The sequence below is a fragment of the Lepidochelys kempii genome, chromosome 27 (genome assembly GCF_965140265.1).
Source record: "Lepidochelys kempii isolate rLepKem1 chromosome 27, rLepKem1.hap2, whole genome shotgun sequence".
NCBI classification, from domain to species: domain Eukaryota; kingdom Metazoa; phylum Chordata; order Testudines; family Cheloniidae; genus Lepidochelys; species Lepidochelys kempii.
Window position 1 is genome coordinate 17460599 of NC_133282.1, and position 14517 is coordinate 17475115.

General features: G+C 55.2%; 1 protein-coding gene across 2 annotated transcripts; it reads right to left on the reverse strand.

Annotated features, from left to right (window-relative positions):
- Positions 1–595: 595 nt before the first annotated feature.
- Positions 596–7654, reverse strand: LOC140903885 (keratin, type I cytoskeletal 42-like). Of its 2 annotated transcripts, none has more exons than XM_073325816.1 (9): positions 7601–7654; positions 5605–5733; positions 4781–4863; positions 3715–3871; positions 3054–3215; positions 2653–2778; positions 2192–2412; positions 1477–1514; positions 596–830 (listed from the first exon to the last, which is right to left on the reverse strand). In XM_073325816.1, exons 1-9 carry the CDS (start codon positions 7607–7609, stop codon positions 721–723), a joined length of 1035 nt encoding a protein of 344 aa, XP_073181917.1. In that variant the 5' UTR covers positions 7610–7654; the 3' UTR covers positions 596–720. The 2 variants fall into 2 exon arrangements, with proteins under 2 accessions (XP_073181917.1, XP_073181916.1); XM_073325815.1 differs by lacking the exon at positions 7601–7654 and adding an exon at positions 6330–7567.
- Between the last annotated feature and the right edge of the window lie 6863 nt (positions 7655–14517).

Below are 14517 nucleotides of genomic sequence, written 5' to 3' on the forward strand. Positions count from 1 at the left end.
CTGCGGAGCCGCTCCAGGCCCAGAGACACCAGCGAGGGACCCAGATCCTCTCCCTGGGGCTGAGCTCAGAGCCTCATGGTCCAGGGAGGGAGGGATGAACTAGTCACTGCTGCCCCCTAGTGCCTTCAGGCAGGACTGCGGTCTCTCTCTCCTGGGACCCTGCCATACCCAGAGGGAAGGGATTTCTCCTTGGGGGCAGTTGTACCAGGTTTAAGGAGGCTAATCACTAGCTGCCCCCTGACTGCAGCTCCAGAGGGGAGCCCAGTGCCTCCAAAAGGCACCAGCCACTAAAGGGGGCCTGTCCCCTGCATTAACTCTCTCCACCCTCCAGGGCTGGGACCACACCATCAACGCTGCGAAGCCAGGCAGTGTTTATGGTCCACTATGGATCTGAGTCCACAGAGTGGAGGGGCTGGTGAGGCAGTGCATGGGGAGGATGCTGGGGGGGCTGGTGAGGCTGTGCGGGGGGCTGGGGGCGATGCACTCACCCTGGGTTGGAATCATGGCTTTGCTCACACATGCCATGAGTTTTGCTGGGTCTCCCTCAGGCCCCACCCCAGAAAGCCCCACACAACAGCCCCGTCTTGAGCCCACGCTGTGCCACTTGCTTTATTGGAACCCAAAGCCACAGAAAACCAAGCAGGAAATCAGTGGGGCTGGGGCAGCTGGGGACTGATTGGTGGGGAGGGATCCCCCTTTCCTCCCCAATCCCAGCGTGCCTCAGAGGGGATGCTTCACCTCCTCCGTGTGGGAAGACAGCACCCTGCCGTCCAGGAGCTCCTCGATCGCAGTCTTCACCCTCCTGGAGGTGGGGGAGCTGTTAGCAGCCTCTGGGAGAAGGAAAACAGGAGAGTGGGGCTGGGGAAGTAACTGTGCCACAGGGGTGGGGTGTGGCAGAGAATCAGCGCATCCACCCGCACACATGGTGCCAGGCACCCCGTGAACGCCCAGCAGCGGTGGGGAAAACTCAGCCCCACTGCAGAGGGCGCAGGGACGTGCCATGCTGTGACCCCTGCCCGCCTTGGTGTAGTCAGCTGCCGAGTCGGGCGCCGGTTCCTGTCTGGCCCAGGTCAGCCGTGACTGAACAGTGTCGCCCCCACAGGCTGTTCGGGCCACAGGCTCGGTCCTGCCCTCAGCGGGCAACTCTCCCCAGAGCCAGCACCCCCACTGGCCTCTGACTGCAGCCCCTGCAGAGAGGCTGAGAGTGCCTGGGCCACACAGCCCGGGCACCCCGCTGCCCCAGAGGTCACATGTGAGGCACGTCCCCAGAGGCGAAGGAGAGGCCGTGGCTGGGCTGCGCCTGCTCTGTGATACCCAGGGGGCTGCGTCCCCAAGAGCCAGCCTCCCACCCCAGCCAGCACCAAACTCCGTATTTAACAGGCAGAATAAAGAGGGGGGGGGTGATCCCCGGGAGGGCACAGCCCCTCGGACACTGCCCAGGAGTGAGACCGGCGCCATTCTCCCTGCTCCGCTCACCTGGGGGTGTCTGTCTCACAGGTGACTTGGCGCCAGATCTGCAGAGAGAAAGGACAGGCACCCAGCTGAGCCAGGGAGCAGCCGCCCAAAGCCACCAAAGGCCCCTCCTGGGCTCAGCCTCTCTCTCCTTGGGACCCTGGGCCTGGAGTCTGATTAGGGGCAGTCCCTCCAGCCCCCAAATCCCTTGTGATTCTCCCAAAATGCTGCAGCGTCCCCTTTCTGCAGCAAAGGGAAGGTCCAGGCACCTGCATATGGGCCCTGCTCTCGCTTGCCGGCATTGAGCCAGACACCAGTGATCCCATCTCATGGCTGCTGGTGATACAGGGAATGGGGCCAATTCCCAGAACAGAAGGGAGAGGGGAGACCCTTGCACAGGGGCTGTCCTCAGCATTGAGGTAGCATGGCCTAGTGGTCTGGGTCTGGCCCTTCTCTGGGGCTCCCTGGCCCCCTCCCCACCTTTCATGGGTTCTTCAGTTTCCTCCTCAAGTTCCAGGCTGCCATTGTGAACATCCATGGCCACTAGGGGCTGCTCTAAGAGAGGCATTTTGCCAAGCTCACCCTCCTTAATAACATGACATGGGGAGGGTCAGTGTCACTAGCCCCATTTTAAAGCTGGGGAGACTGAGGCACAGAGAGCGGGAGGGATTTGCCCATCTGAGGGTCTCCCCACACCCAAGCCTGAGGCCCCTGGAGCTAAGAGCTGCCTATCCCCGACCTGACAGCGTCACCCTCCAGGAGGCGCCGGTAGGTGGCAATTTCCATCTCCAGCCTGGTCTTCAGATCCAGCAGCTGCTGGTGCTCCTCAGCCTGGCGCTGGGTGCCACTTCTCAGCTGCGCCAGCTCGGCCTCCTTCCAAGCGACGCGCCCCCGCAGCTGTGCCAGGTCGCCCCCGGAGCCAGCCTGGGTCTCAGCCAGCGTGCCCTCCAGAGCCTCTTTCTGAAAGCAAAGGTGGGATGAGCCCAGCTGCAGACGCCGGCCCAGGTGCATGCGGGGGACCGACGCCCTGGCTGGCTCATTAGAGCGAGGCCAATAACCAATTTTTTGGTTCGGCCAAACAATTGCGAGCGGGAGGGAGCATCTCAGGCTGACCCAAAAGGAACATTTTTAGAATTTGTTGGCTCCGTTCTACAGACATTCTGACCCCCAGCCTTGATGGCAAGAGGCCTGTGTACCCACCATGCTGCAGAGCGACTGCAGCTCAATCTCCAGGCCCTGGACTATGCGCCTGAGCTCCATGATCTTCGTCCTGGCACCCTGGACAGCTTCCGCACTGGTGGCCACCTCCTGCATGACCGTCTCACACTGCACAAAAGAGAAGAGCCTCAGGGGTCTGGGGCACAAGCAATGGCTTGGCAGGTGCCACAGGGGACATTTTGCATCCTCTCTGGTATGGGATGGAGAGAGACACCTGGACCATGGAGATCTGTGACCCTGGGGTCAAGGCAGCCACCTGCCACCAAACCTCCGGCGAGGTGCAGGAACATGACCATGTGCCACAGATGAGCAGTAGCAGAGCAAACCATCCGCCACAGGGAAGGCGCAGAACGTCTTGTGGCTTGTTGCTGAGAGGCCCCTACCTGCTCCTTGTGCCAGGCCGCAGCCTCTCTGCGGTTCCTCTCAATGACGTCCTCGTATTGGTCCCGGATCTCTGCCAGGGTTTTCACCAAGTCGACACCGGGAGCAGAATCCACCTCCACGCTGACTGAGCCCCCCAGGCGGCCTTGGAGAGCAGCCGCTTCCTGCGGGATGTAACGGGAACCAGCCCCTGTGAGAAGGAGCAGGAGGCTGGGCAGGGGGCGGGGGGGGGCAATTGACAGCACAGTGGATCCTAACCAAGGTGCGGTGACTTAGCCAGGGGAAGGGAAAGGAAGGAGCTGAGTTAGTCCCCAGAGGATGTTTGTCCAGGTCATGGTTGCAACATCCCATGTGGCAGGACTGGCAGACCAAGCTGGTCCATGAGAGGCCCATGGCGGGAACAGGAGAAGGGGCTGCACATCGGGACTGAGGTGCGTTTGCAGAGCTGGGTGTTGGAGGAGGCCAGGACTGGGCTAACAGGGGCTGTGGGTCGGGATTTGAGGGGCGTTGGCAGAGCTGGGTGTGGGGAGTGAGGGGAATTGTTACTGAATCACGCAGCTTGTCAGTCTCCCTTTCGTGGGCTTTAAAGCCCCCAAATCACTAGGCCCCTGAGTGACCCTGTCTGGCCCTTGCAGATCCCATCGGGGTTTGCAGTGGCCGCACCTCCCTGTGGTTCTTCTGGAGTTGAGCCAGCTCCTCCTGCAGGCTTTCCAGCTCCTCCTGTGGGCTGGCTCTGCTCAGGGTCAGCTCGTCCAGGACCTTGCGCAAGCCGGCGACGTCGCTCTCCCCGCCCAGCCGGGTGGCCAGCTCCGACTCAAACCTGTACGGAGAAGCACAAGACGCTGCATCTCAGCCACCCAATCGCCGCTACGTGGGTCCTGGACAGCCGCTGGGACCCTGCTGGCTGAGCAGGCAAACCCAGCCAGGTTTGTCCTAGGAGTGCTAACACCCCGACAGCGCCTGCTCTTGGAGCCTCCCCCAGACGCCCTGGGGCGGAGCAGAGTGCATGGACGTCTGCAGCCAGGAAGACATTCACCTCAGCTGGGTTTTCAAAGCAGCTGTGGTGATCGTGAGCCCTTTGGGGCAGGGAGCACATGTACAGCTCCTAGCACCGTGGGGCCTCCGCCCACAGTCAGGCCTCTAGACCACTAGCACACAACAAATCATCATCAATATAGAGTTGCCACCTTTCTAAAGGCCCCACCCTCTGCCCTGCCTCTCCCCCAAAGCCCCGCCCCCACTCCACCTCTTCCCTGGAGGCTCCACCTCCTTCTCCCCCAAGGTCCCGCCCCCCTTGCTTGCTCCTCCCCACCCCTCACCCTGTCACTTACTGGATCATCTCAAGAAGCCTGGCAGCCCCAGCAGAGCAGGGGTTAGTGTGGATTAATAACCTGGCTCCTCTCCCTGCCCCGTGGTAACCAGGCTTTTGGTTCTGGTGCCATCTAGGGTTGCCAAGGTCCCCTTTTCGACCAGACTTTCCGGTCAAAAACCAGGAACCTGGCAATCCTAAATGGTACCTGGACACAGAAGCCAAAACCTGGACGGGTAGCAACCCTAAATAAATAACATCTTCCAGTGCACCTCTTTGGCATGCGCAAATGCCTGTCTCATGCCTGCGGAGAAAGTGCTTGCAAATTTCACTGGGGCCATTTCAGAGGCTGCTTTGAAAATGTGGTCCTTAAAGAAAAATGCCAAGGAGGAGGAGGGGTATCCCATGAAGATCCCTTACTTCACTCTGAAGTCGTCAGCAGCTAGCGTGGCATTATCAATCTGCAGGATCAGCTGGGCATTGCTCGTTGACGCAGCCTGGATCTGCAGAAGGAGAGAACGGGGGCTGCTATTGCTTTACGGGATGACAGCCGGCTAGGTCAGTGACAGGTCAGTGGGCTGTTGGCTACGCCCTGCTGTTGACTGTGCCATACTCCAGCTCTCAGGTGTATAAACTTCACCGGTCAGGTTGTCAGCTCCAGCAGATCTCAGAATAGTGGCTCTTAAAATCCATTTGCAGTTGAAGTAGAAATATGAGCATGATGGGAATCAGAATGAAGAGAAGTTACCATCTGCCATCACAACCCCTCTGACCCACCCACACCCACAACACACCCACACACGCCTGTTAGGGAAGGATTCAGACAATCCGAACACTGCTGCTTTCCAGGGCTGAGCTGCATTAATTTTTCACACTGGTACAAGATGTTGGTCCCTATTTCAGCAGAGAAATCGTGAATGCTACTAACCACTGAATTACCACTATTAGGCTTCCAGGTCAACACCCCTCTGAGAAGAACAGGAACAGTTCACATCACTCAGAGCTATTGGCTGAGGCCAAACATGGCTCAGGCTGGTATCTCTGCACCAGCCACACCAGGGTCACAATGGGAAGATTAGCTTCCTAATATAAGGGCTTGTGTGCTTTAAAGGATGGCTCACCAAGCCCCCACAGGACAGCCCCTGAAATCCAGTCCCTGTAACAACACGGGGCAGTTGCTGGAGGCAAAGGGGGAGTCAATGCCAGGTCTCCCCCCTTAGGGGAAGGACTCGGAGTCCCAGTACCTCTGATCTGAGCTCCGCAATGGTGTTGAAGTAGCCACTCAGGTCCTGGCATCCAGCCAGCGCTCTCTTTGCATAGACTTCCCGGATCTGCAGTTCCAGCTGCCCATTGGCTTCCTCAAGAGATCGCACCTGGCAGGGGATTGAAGGCAGGTGAAGACCCAAGTGGATGGTGATGGACAAGGCTCCTCACCTGTCAGGGCCTGGGATTCTGGGCTCTCCCTGCGACGGACTCTGGTAACAAAGCCGAACCCGTCTCACTGCCTCAGGGGGAGGACGGTGCCACCGTCAGCAGCCAGGGGGGCACAGCCCAGCGGGAGCTGGGCTGCAAATGCTTTGCTTACCACAGATTTGTTTGTACATTTGCGGGCTGGGTTTCAAAGTGGCCTCAGGCCAGACTCTAAATAAAGCTCTAGGAGCCTAGAGACTATGGTGATGGGCAGCCTAGCGAGAGAGATTTCTGCACCCACATGGCTTGGACAACCCACTGGTCCGTGTGTCAGCTGCCCTGTGTTTGTACGGCCCCCAGCACCACGGGCCCCTAGTTACTACCATACCAAACGGGATTAACAGGAAGAATTCACGCGCACTACGGATGTTCCCTTACTGAGAGCTTTGCTGCCCGCTGGGTTTTACTTGCTCTCCTGCTGAGCCATGCTGTCACATCAGCCCCCCAGCGTTAGGTGTGGGGCTGCCTTCCAGCCCCAGCCAGCATTGCGCTCACTCACCGTCTCCAGGTAGGCAGCCAGGCGGCCGTTCAGGTTCTGCATGGTGTCCTTCTCATTCATGCTGAGGAGGCCCGTTTCCCTGGCACCCCCTCCCAGCCCAGGCCCAACTAGACTGGCATTGCCAGAAAACAGACGGCTGCTGGTGCTCCCAGCCCCGCCACAGACACTGAGTCCTCCCGGAACGCCCCCCTGCAGCCCCCTCATGCTGATCCAGCTCAGCCGGGGCCCCAGAGTAACCCCAGAGCAGGAGAAACTGGCCATGGTCCGGCTGACGGCACCTTGCCGCCCAAATCCCTCCCTCTGCAGAGTGACAAGGAGTCCGGCTGCACCAAAGCCCCAGGGAGTTCCCTTATATAGGGAGTGGAGGAGCTGAGCCAGTGCACCTGACCTCTCCCCTTTTGCCCAGCCAGCAGTGTTCGCACTGTCAGCCCAGGTGGAAAACAAGCCTCTGTTGACTTGTTTTCTTCTTTTTTAAGCCAAACTTGTTTTACGAGAGGGTGGAGGCCAGGGCCTGGATTCGGATCTGTCAGCCCCAGCTGTGCCGCTGGCTGACCGGGAGCAGAATCTGGCCCCATGTGTTTACAGAGCATGCCCCAGTCCCTGCAGCGTGCTAAGGAAAGTGGGCACAAAACGCCTGGATGCATCCCAAAGGACACCCAGCGTTATGGGTGCCAGGCAAAGCATCCCTGAGACACGCTGTGTGACGGGTGGAGTCATCTGCCCTGGACGCACGGATCACACAAACCCCAGCCCAGCCCCTGCTGAGCACTCTCTGGACAGCTTCACTGACGCTCAGGTTGCCCTGGCCCCCCTGGGCAGTGGCCTCGTCTGCTGGAACTTCCCTCAGCAGCCGGCGCCTGGCCCCCTCTCTGGCAGGAACGCAGGCTGGAGATCAGGATGGCTCACATATCCCCGCTAGCTGCGATCCCGCCATTGCACGCACGTTACTAGTGAAGTGCACTCAGAACGCCCCCGCGCTCACGTCCGTGCGTGCAGTGGGACACGTGGCCAGCACATGGTGCAAGACCCATTTGAAAAGGTGCCCTTGAATAAAGAGGAGTCGCTCCGGAGTGTCAGGCATGCTCCATCCTGGGACTAGCAAATACAGACATCGCCCTGGGATTCCGCCTGGACACAATGCTTCGGGTCAGGCCCAGCTCTGCTTCTACGGCTCTTGGGGGCCTTCCAGGAGCTCAGCTGCTTTGCCAGGAATTCCCTGCCCCAGCTAACGCCTCCCAGCCCTCGCTACCTTGTGGGCACGGGATAGGCACCTCAGGCATCCAGAATGGCTACATCGCCCCGGCTGTGTCTGTTCTCGTTCTCACCGTGCAGGCTCTGACAGTACACTCCTCCCCCCAGCAGCCGCCCGCCTTCCCGAGCGCAGGACCTGCGACTACCCAGCCCTCGGATCCCCCTGACTGCTTCCTTGGCATTCTCAGATCAGAGCTGTCCATGAAGAGCCCAGCCAGTGCGTGTGGGCGACAGGAAGCATGCTGGGGAAGACAAGCTGCTTCGTGAGAATGTTTGAGCCTGGAGGCTGTGTCTGAGCTGTGGAAGAGAAACAACAGAAAGCCAAAAACTGGCTTAGCCACCTGCTAATTATTCCAGGTTTACCCAGGTACCAATAACCCCTAGCTCGCCTCTAGCCCTTTTCATCAGTCGATCTCAAAGCACTTTGCAGAGGCCAGTATCGTTATCCCCATTTTACAGATGGGGAAACTGAGGCACAGATAGGGGCTGTGACTTGCCCAAAGTCACCCAGCAGGCCAGGGGCCAAGAACCCAGGGCTCCTGAGTTGCTCGCCAGTGCTCTAACCACATGCTGAGCTGCTGAAGGCACCAGCCTCATTTATGTAGCACAGACCTGCCGCGCTGCCCTGCCGTTCCGTCGGGTCTCAGCCTACAGCGGGCGTGGTGGAGAGCCAGCAGAGAAAGGGTTCATCTAGCACGAGTTTAGTTGCCCGCAGCCAGTGCCCGTACTGCATTTCTGGGGCAATAGATGTGGTCCTAACAAGGTGAACCAGCGGGGCTGGTGCCTGAGGAATTGTTTCTGTTTTCTTTGCTCCGTGCAAAACAGGGATGGAGTCCCAGCCTGCCAGTATTTCTGGTTCTGGTTCCAGCTGGGGCACTGAGGGTCGCACGCGCTGCCTGCCCTCGGTACCTGCCTGCACCTGTCCAGTGTGTATGGACGGCACCTGCAGCCACGTTCATCCAGTGACACATACAGGTACCGGAACCAGCCAAGCCAACTGTCCCAGCATCAGCCATTGGCAAACAGCAGAAGAGACCAAGGTGGCTGGGCATTTGCAGAAGGGGAGGAGCTGAAAATACTTTGGCAAAAAAACTATATGGCTAGGGGAAATTTGAGGGTTAATAAATTCCTTGATTCTAAAGCCAGAAACGACCCCTGTGACCTCCCGTGTAACACAGGCCATGGGGCTGCCCTGACTTCATTCCTGGTCCAACTAGAGCAGATCTTCTAGAAAAACACCCAATCTGGATTTTAAAATGGCCAGTAAGGGGGAATCCCCCTCCCCCACCCTTGGGATGCTGTTCCAGGGGTTACTGACCCTCCCTGTTAAAAGTCTCCACCTGGTTTCCTGTCAGAATGTCTTTAGCTTCAGCTCCCAGCCATTGGCTCAGGTTAGACCTTCGTTTGCTAGACTGAAAAGCCCATTATCAAATATTTGTTCCCCTTGCAGGTACTTATGGGCTGTGGTCAACTCACCCCTTAATCTGCTCTTCGATAAACTAACCAGACTCAGCTCCTGGAGTTGCTACTAAGCGCGTTTTCCAGCCCTTTGATGATTCTCCTGGCTCTTCCCTGAACCCTCTCCAGGTTGTCAACATCCTCCTTGAACTGGAGCGGAGCTCGATCGGCCCGAAAGACCAGCCCTCCCTGGGTTTATCGGCAGTAATTCCCTGGGGCTGCAAATGACTTCCAACTGTTCTTCACAAGGACTTGGCTAGTTCAGCTAACGGTACATGTAAACCAACCCTCCTCCCCCTTCCTACAATACACTGAAGAGTTTCCAGGGGCTTGAAGTGGGAGTGTTCCTTTGACTTCTTTTTTCCTCCATTATGTGTTTGCAGAGTACTGGGCTGGGCTTGCTAGGTTGATATGCTGTGTACTGCAGTAACACCTACATGCCTCAACTGGAGATCAGGCCTCCCTGCGCTTGGTGCTGTACGCATACATAGCAAAAATACGGTTCCTTCCTCCCAAGGGCCTGCAATCTAAGGGCTTGTCTACACTCAAAACACTGCAGCGGCGCAGCTGCCCCAGGGTCAGTGTAGTTCTCCGGTCGGCGTAGGTAACCCACCTCCCGAGAGGCAGTAGCTAAGATGACAGAAGAATTCTTCTGTTATCCTAGCACAGTCTGCACGGGGATTTAGGCTTAAGTGCACCATTCAGGGGGGTGGATTTTTCATAGTTCGGACGACCTGATTGCCTAGTGTGTCGACCAGGCTTAAGTGTGTGATGCGGGTACACAGGTAGAAACAACACCAGGTGGTGGAGCAAAGGGAAGAGTACGGTGTCCCTAGCCTCTGTTTGCCAGGAGCTGGGAATGGGTGGTGGGGGATGGATCACTGGATGATTCCCTGTTGTGTTCATTCCCTCTGGGGCGCCTGGCCCTGGCTCTGTGTGTTGTCCTTGCCCCCAGGCACCGGCTCCCGGCTCCCCGCAGCTCCCATTGGCCGGGAACGGGAAACCGTGGCCAATGGGCGCTTCGGGGGAGGTGCCTGGAGGCGTGGCAAGGGCAGCACACGGAGCCCTGTTCCCCCACCCCCAGGGGCCACGCAGGGACGTGGTTCCAGCCACTTCTCGGATCGGTGCGGTGGTGGGGCCAGGGCAGGCAGGCAGGGAGCCACCCCAGAGCCGCTTTAGGTAAGCGGTGCCAGGCTGGAGCCCAAACCCCTCCTGCACCCCAACCCCCTTCCCTGTGCCCCCTCATACACCCCGCACCCCACCTCTGCCTCAATCCCTTGCCCTGAGCCCGTTCCTGCACACCACACCCCCTCCCACACCCCGCACTCCCTCCTGCACCCCAACCCCCTGCCCTGGCCCTGCATACAATTTCCCCACCCAGATGTGGCCCTTGGCCCAAAAAGTTTGCCCACCCCTGGTCTAACAGGAACTTTGCAGATAAAGTCAGTCTTCCTACCCTGCTGAGGGGATTGTTGGTGCCCTGTAGAGTAGAGCCCTGTAGTGTATCATTCAACAACTCATAAATAACATCTGTCTGGCTACGGGGTCCCCACTCCAATTCGCCACGTCCTCGATACGTCTCAGCAAAAAGCAGGTGTTCCTGGTTATATGCTGCCGTGGGCCTGGGCTATGCCGAATGGCGCCCTGAAAACCAAGCTGTCAGGCTCCACATTGCCAAGTTTGCAAGCACAGAGCTTGTCAACCACAGAGAACTAGACTTAGGCCTGCATGCAGATAGGAGTGGTAATTTACTAAGTATTTTGTGTAAACGGATCCTGCACCGATTTAATTCACTCTTTTAAATGCACATGCATTGGATACAGAAGTTTGGATGGCACAATTGAGCTCACAAGAGAGATCAACAGTGCCACCTTGTGGACACTCCAGGACAAATGCTTCCCACCGAGGACTTTTTGCCCGTTTGAATAGATATCACACCAGATTCCAGGCTAAGGAACTCCTCGAGGTCACTAAGTCGCACAAAGCAAAGGGTCAAACAAGTGAGACGGAAACTTTCCCTGCAGCGTGCATGGGGAGGGCATTTCCCATCTGGCTTGGCAGAAAATAAATGCATTTCTAGCCTTTATGATTGCGAAGTAACCTGTGCCCTGCCGCCATTTTCTGCCTGCTTGAGGCTGCAGCACAAGGGAGGTGCGCAGGGCCTGCGATCACCGCAGGGACCTCGGGCCGGCTGGAAAACTCGGGTTGAAATAAAGGGGCAATATTTCAACTAAAATGTTCACGTTTTCATTTTCCAGCCAGCTGCTGGGGTAGCTCTGAACCGCGACGCGCTCTCTGAGTCTTCCTCTCTCTTTGTTTTACCGCTCAAAAGGTCTTTATTGGAACAGCTGGGAGGGGTCAATTGGCGCCTTTTCCCCAAATCTCTATGAATACAGACTAGTGACTTCCGGGATGGCTTGACAAAGGTTGGGACAAGGGATCAGTCCACACTGTCAGCCCGTGGACTGGAGATACAGGGGGTAGATTGCTCTGTTGAAGTTCTCGGTGTCTAGACTGCTCTGATGGCACCGTAGAGACAGGAAACAAGAAAACAATCGATTGGCTATAGGAAGTGCTTGCGGTCACTCTAGAGGTGGTGCTCTTCCCTGAGAGTCACTACGGCAGTGCTCATCTTAAGATGGGATGTAAAACTCAGGCCCTGGTCAATTATGGTCATTAAAAGATTTGATTCCATGGCACCTTTCACAAGAGTTGGAGTGTCGGACGTTCTCCAACTTCGGTAATTCCCAGCCCTGCCAGCCTAAATCCCCCCCGTAGCTTCGGTGGTTCTTCCCTTTCCACCTTAACCACCATTATACAGGTTTGCTGTCACAGTGCAGGGGCCACCTCAGAAGTGGCTGCATTCCAATCAGAAGCGAATGATGTAAAGTATTTTGGGGCCTGTCTGGCTGCGAGACACTATATACAGGTATAATTATGTCTCTATCACCTAGAGACTGCGGAAGGGATGCTGCCAGATATGGCATCTGGTCCATTCTGAAGGGAAAGCATGACCAGAAAAGCAGGCACGTTATCCTAGAGAAAAGACCCATCTGTTTATTCCAGATGTTGGTACAGCAAATTCACATTTCAGAAAAAACAGAGCAGGCTCTCCCATGAAGCCAGCCCACAGAAACAAATACAGGGGACAGATGCCTTAGAAATCCCAGCCATGGACAGTGAAATGCACTGAGGTGTACCCACCTCTCTATATGGTAAAACAAATAGGTAGCTTTTAATCCATTTAGCTGTGGAGCACCTCAAGGCTGGACATGTGTTGATGCTAGTTGGAGAAGTGGGTCAGATTAGATGACCACAGTGGTCTCTGGAAATGGCCCATCTTGATTATCACTACAAAAGGTTGTGGGGTTTTTTTCTTTCTCCTGCTGGTAATAGCTTACCTTAACTGATCACTCTCATTATAGTGTGTATGATAACACCCATTGTTTTATGTTCTCTGTGTGTGTATATATATATATCTTCTTACTGTATTTTCCACTGCATGTATCCAATGAAGTGAGCTGTAGCTCACGAAAGCTTATGCTCAAATAAATTGGTTAGTCTCTATGGTGCCACAAGTCCTCCTGTTCTTTTGACCTTAAAATCTATTATTTATAAATCAATAGAACTACCAAGGATGACGCAATCCCTAAAGACAGGTTTCAGAGTAACAGCCGTGTTAGTCTGTATCCGCAAAAAGAACAGGAGGACTTGTGGCACCTTAGAGACTAACCAATTTATTTGAGCATGAGCTTTCGAGAGCTGGATGCATCCGATGAAGTGAGCTGTAGCTCACGAAAGCTTATGCTCAAATAAATTGGTTAGTCTCCAAGGTGTCACAAGTCCTCCTGTTCTTTTTGCAATCCCTAAATAACGTCGTTGCTCACAGGTGCCACAAGGTGGCATCACAGCCGGTAGCAAAATGGTCTCTCAGTGAATTCCTCCCAGAGCTGAACCGAAAACCAGCAACCTCATGAAAGCTGAGGGCTCCAGAGATGTGGGCGGGATGGATGAACTGTAGGTTCAACAAACCTCAGTGCAGTAAATACAATGCAGTAGCCCCAAATGTCTCCAGGAGGGCTGGGCGGCGAGGGAGAGGGGTGTCAGTCAGTTTCCCCAGAGGTAACCGCTCCACAGAGGCGGGTGTCTCATTCCTGTGGATCTCTACGGGTTTTGTTTCTATTACTTTATTTGAATTTTTAGTGTATTTTAAAAAAAAATAAAACACCAGGAGCTGGATGTCAAGTTCAGTTGCAAAGAAGAATAACCCACAATTAAACTCCAATCCAGTTTTACTCCGTATGGTGGATGCACCGTGGGGAGACACTTCCCAGCCAGTCTGGGAAGTGGATGCACCGTGGGGAGACACTTCCCAGCCAGTCTGGGAATGGGGGTTTTGGCTACCACGGGACAGCGGGAAAGCTATACATCGTCTTTTGATAACTGTAGCTAGCACAGACTGCTGAGATCCAGCCTCTTAGCCACTGGATTAGAAGGACTTGGAAACAGGGTTACATGCTTCTCTTTTTGAATTGCGTTCAGCTACAGGCCCATCCACACAAGGTTTGGGGAAAGGATTTGATCTGAGACAACTAATTCCTGCTGACAAGTGATTGGGGCTTAGCAGATTCTTACAAACCCAAGGTGATAGATTCACCCCCACGGCCCTTCTCTCATTTCCAAGGGCCGCAGGCAGAGGGGGCTGGATTAATGGATGGAATGACCAGAGCATAAGCCTCTGCTGGGCATAAGATCCCGCCCAGTGAGTTGTTTTCAGCAATGCCAAGCTGCAGTTTGGAGGGCAGTAGTCTATTTACGCTGACTGTAATTACAGTTTATAAGGAGCCACTTCTGGTGTCACAGCTTGAGCAGACTGGATGCTGGGTGAGATGTGTTGTCCAGGGTGTCATGAGTGCCTGGCAAGGTGCTCAGAAAGCTGCTGCTTTGTGGTATTTCAACTGAGCATGTATGTAGCAATCAATTCACCCACCACTCACACAGCTACCTCTTAAGTGGAATGGGGCAGCTGCTCTGTGCCCGCAATGCTACACAACAGTTTAGGACAGGAAGTGGAGTGATTTATAGTAGAAACTCAAGTTATGAACACCTCGGGAATGGAAGTTGTTCGTAACTCTGAACAATGTTATAATTGTTCTTTCAAATGTTTCCAGTTGAACATTGACTTAATTCAGCTTTGAAACTTTACAATGCAGAAGAAAAATGCTTCGTTCGACCATCTTAATTTAAATGAAACAAGCACAGAAAGTTTCCTTACCTTGTCAAATCTTCCTTTTTAAAACTTTCCCTTTATTTTTTAGTTTACATTTAACACAGTACTGCCCTGTATATACTTTTTTGTCTCTGCTGCTGTCTGAGTGTGTACTTCTGGCTCCAATTAAAGTGTGTGGTTGACCAATCGGTTCATAACTCTGGTGTTTGTAACTCTGAAGTTCTACTGTAGGCAGTTGAAATGCCAGGG

Coding starts and splice junctions, on each gene's coding strand:
- LOC140903885 (XM_073325815.1), bottom strand. CDS start 6,590: ATGGCCAGTTTCTCCTGCTCTGGGGTTACTCTGGGGCCCCGGCTGAGC. Junction 4,864..5,604: donor TTGCGGAGCTCAGATCAGAG/GTACTGGGACTC, acceptor CTCCTTCTGCAG/ATCCAGGCTGCGTCAACGAG. Junction 3,872..4,780: donor GCTGACGACTTCAGAGTGAA/GTAAGGGATCTT, acceptor TTCTCCGTACAG/GTTTGAGTCGGAGCTGGCCA.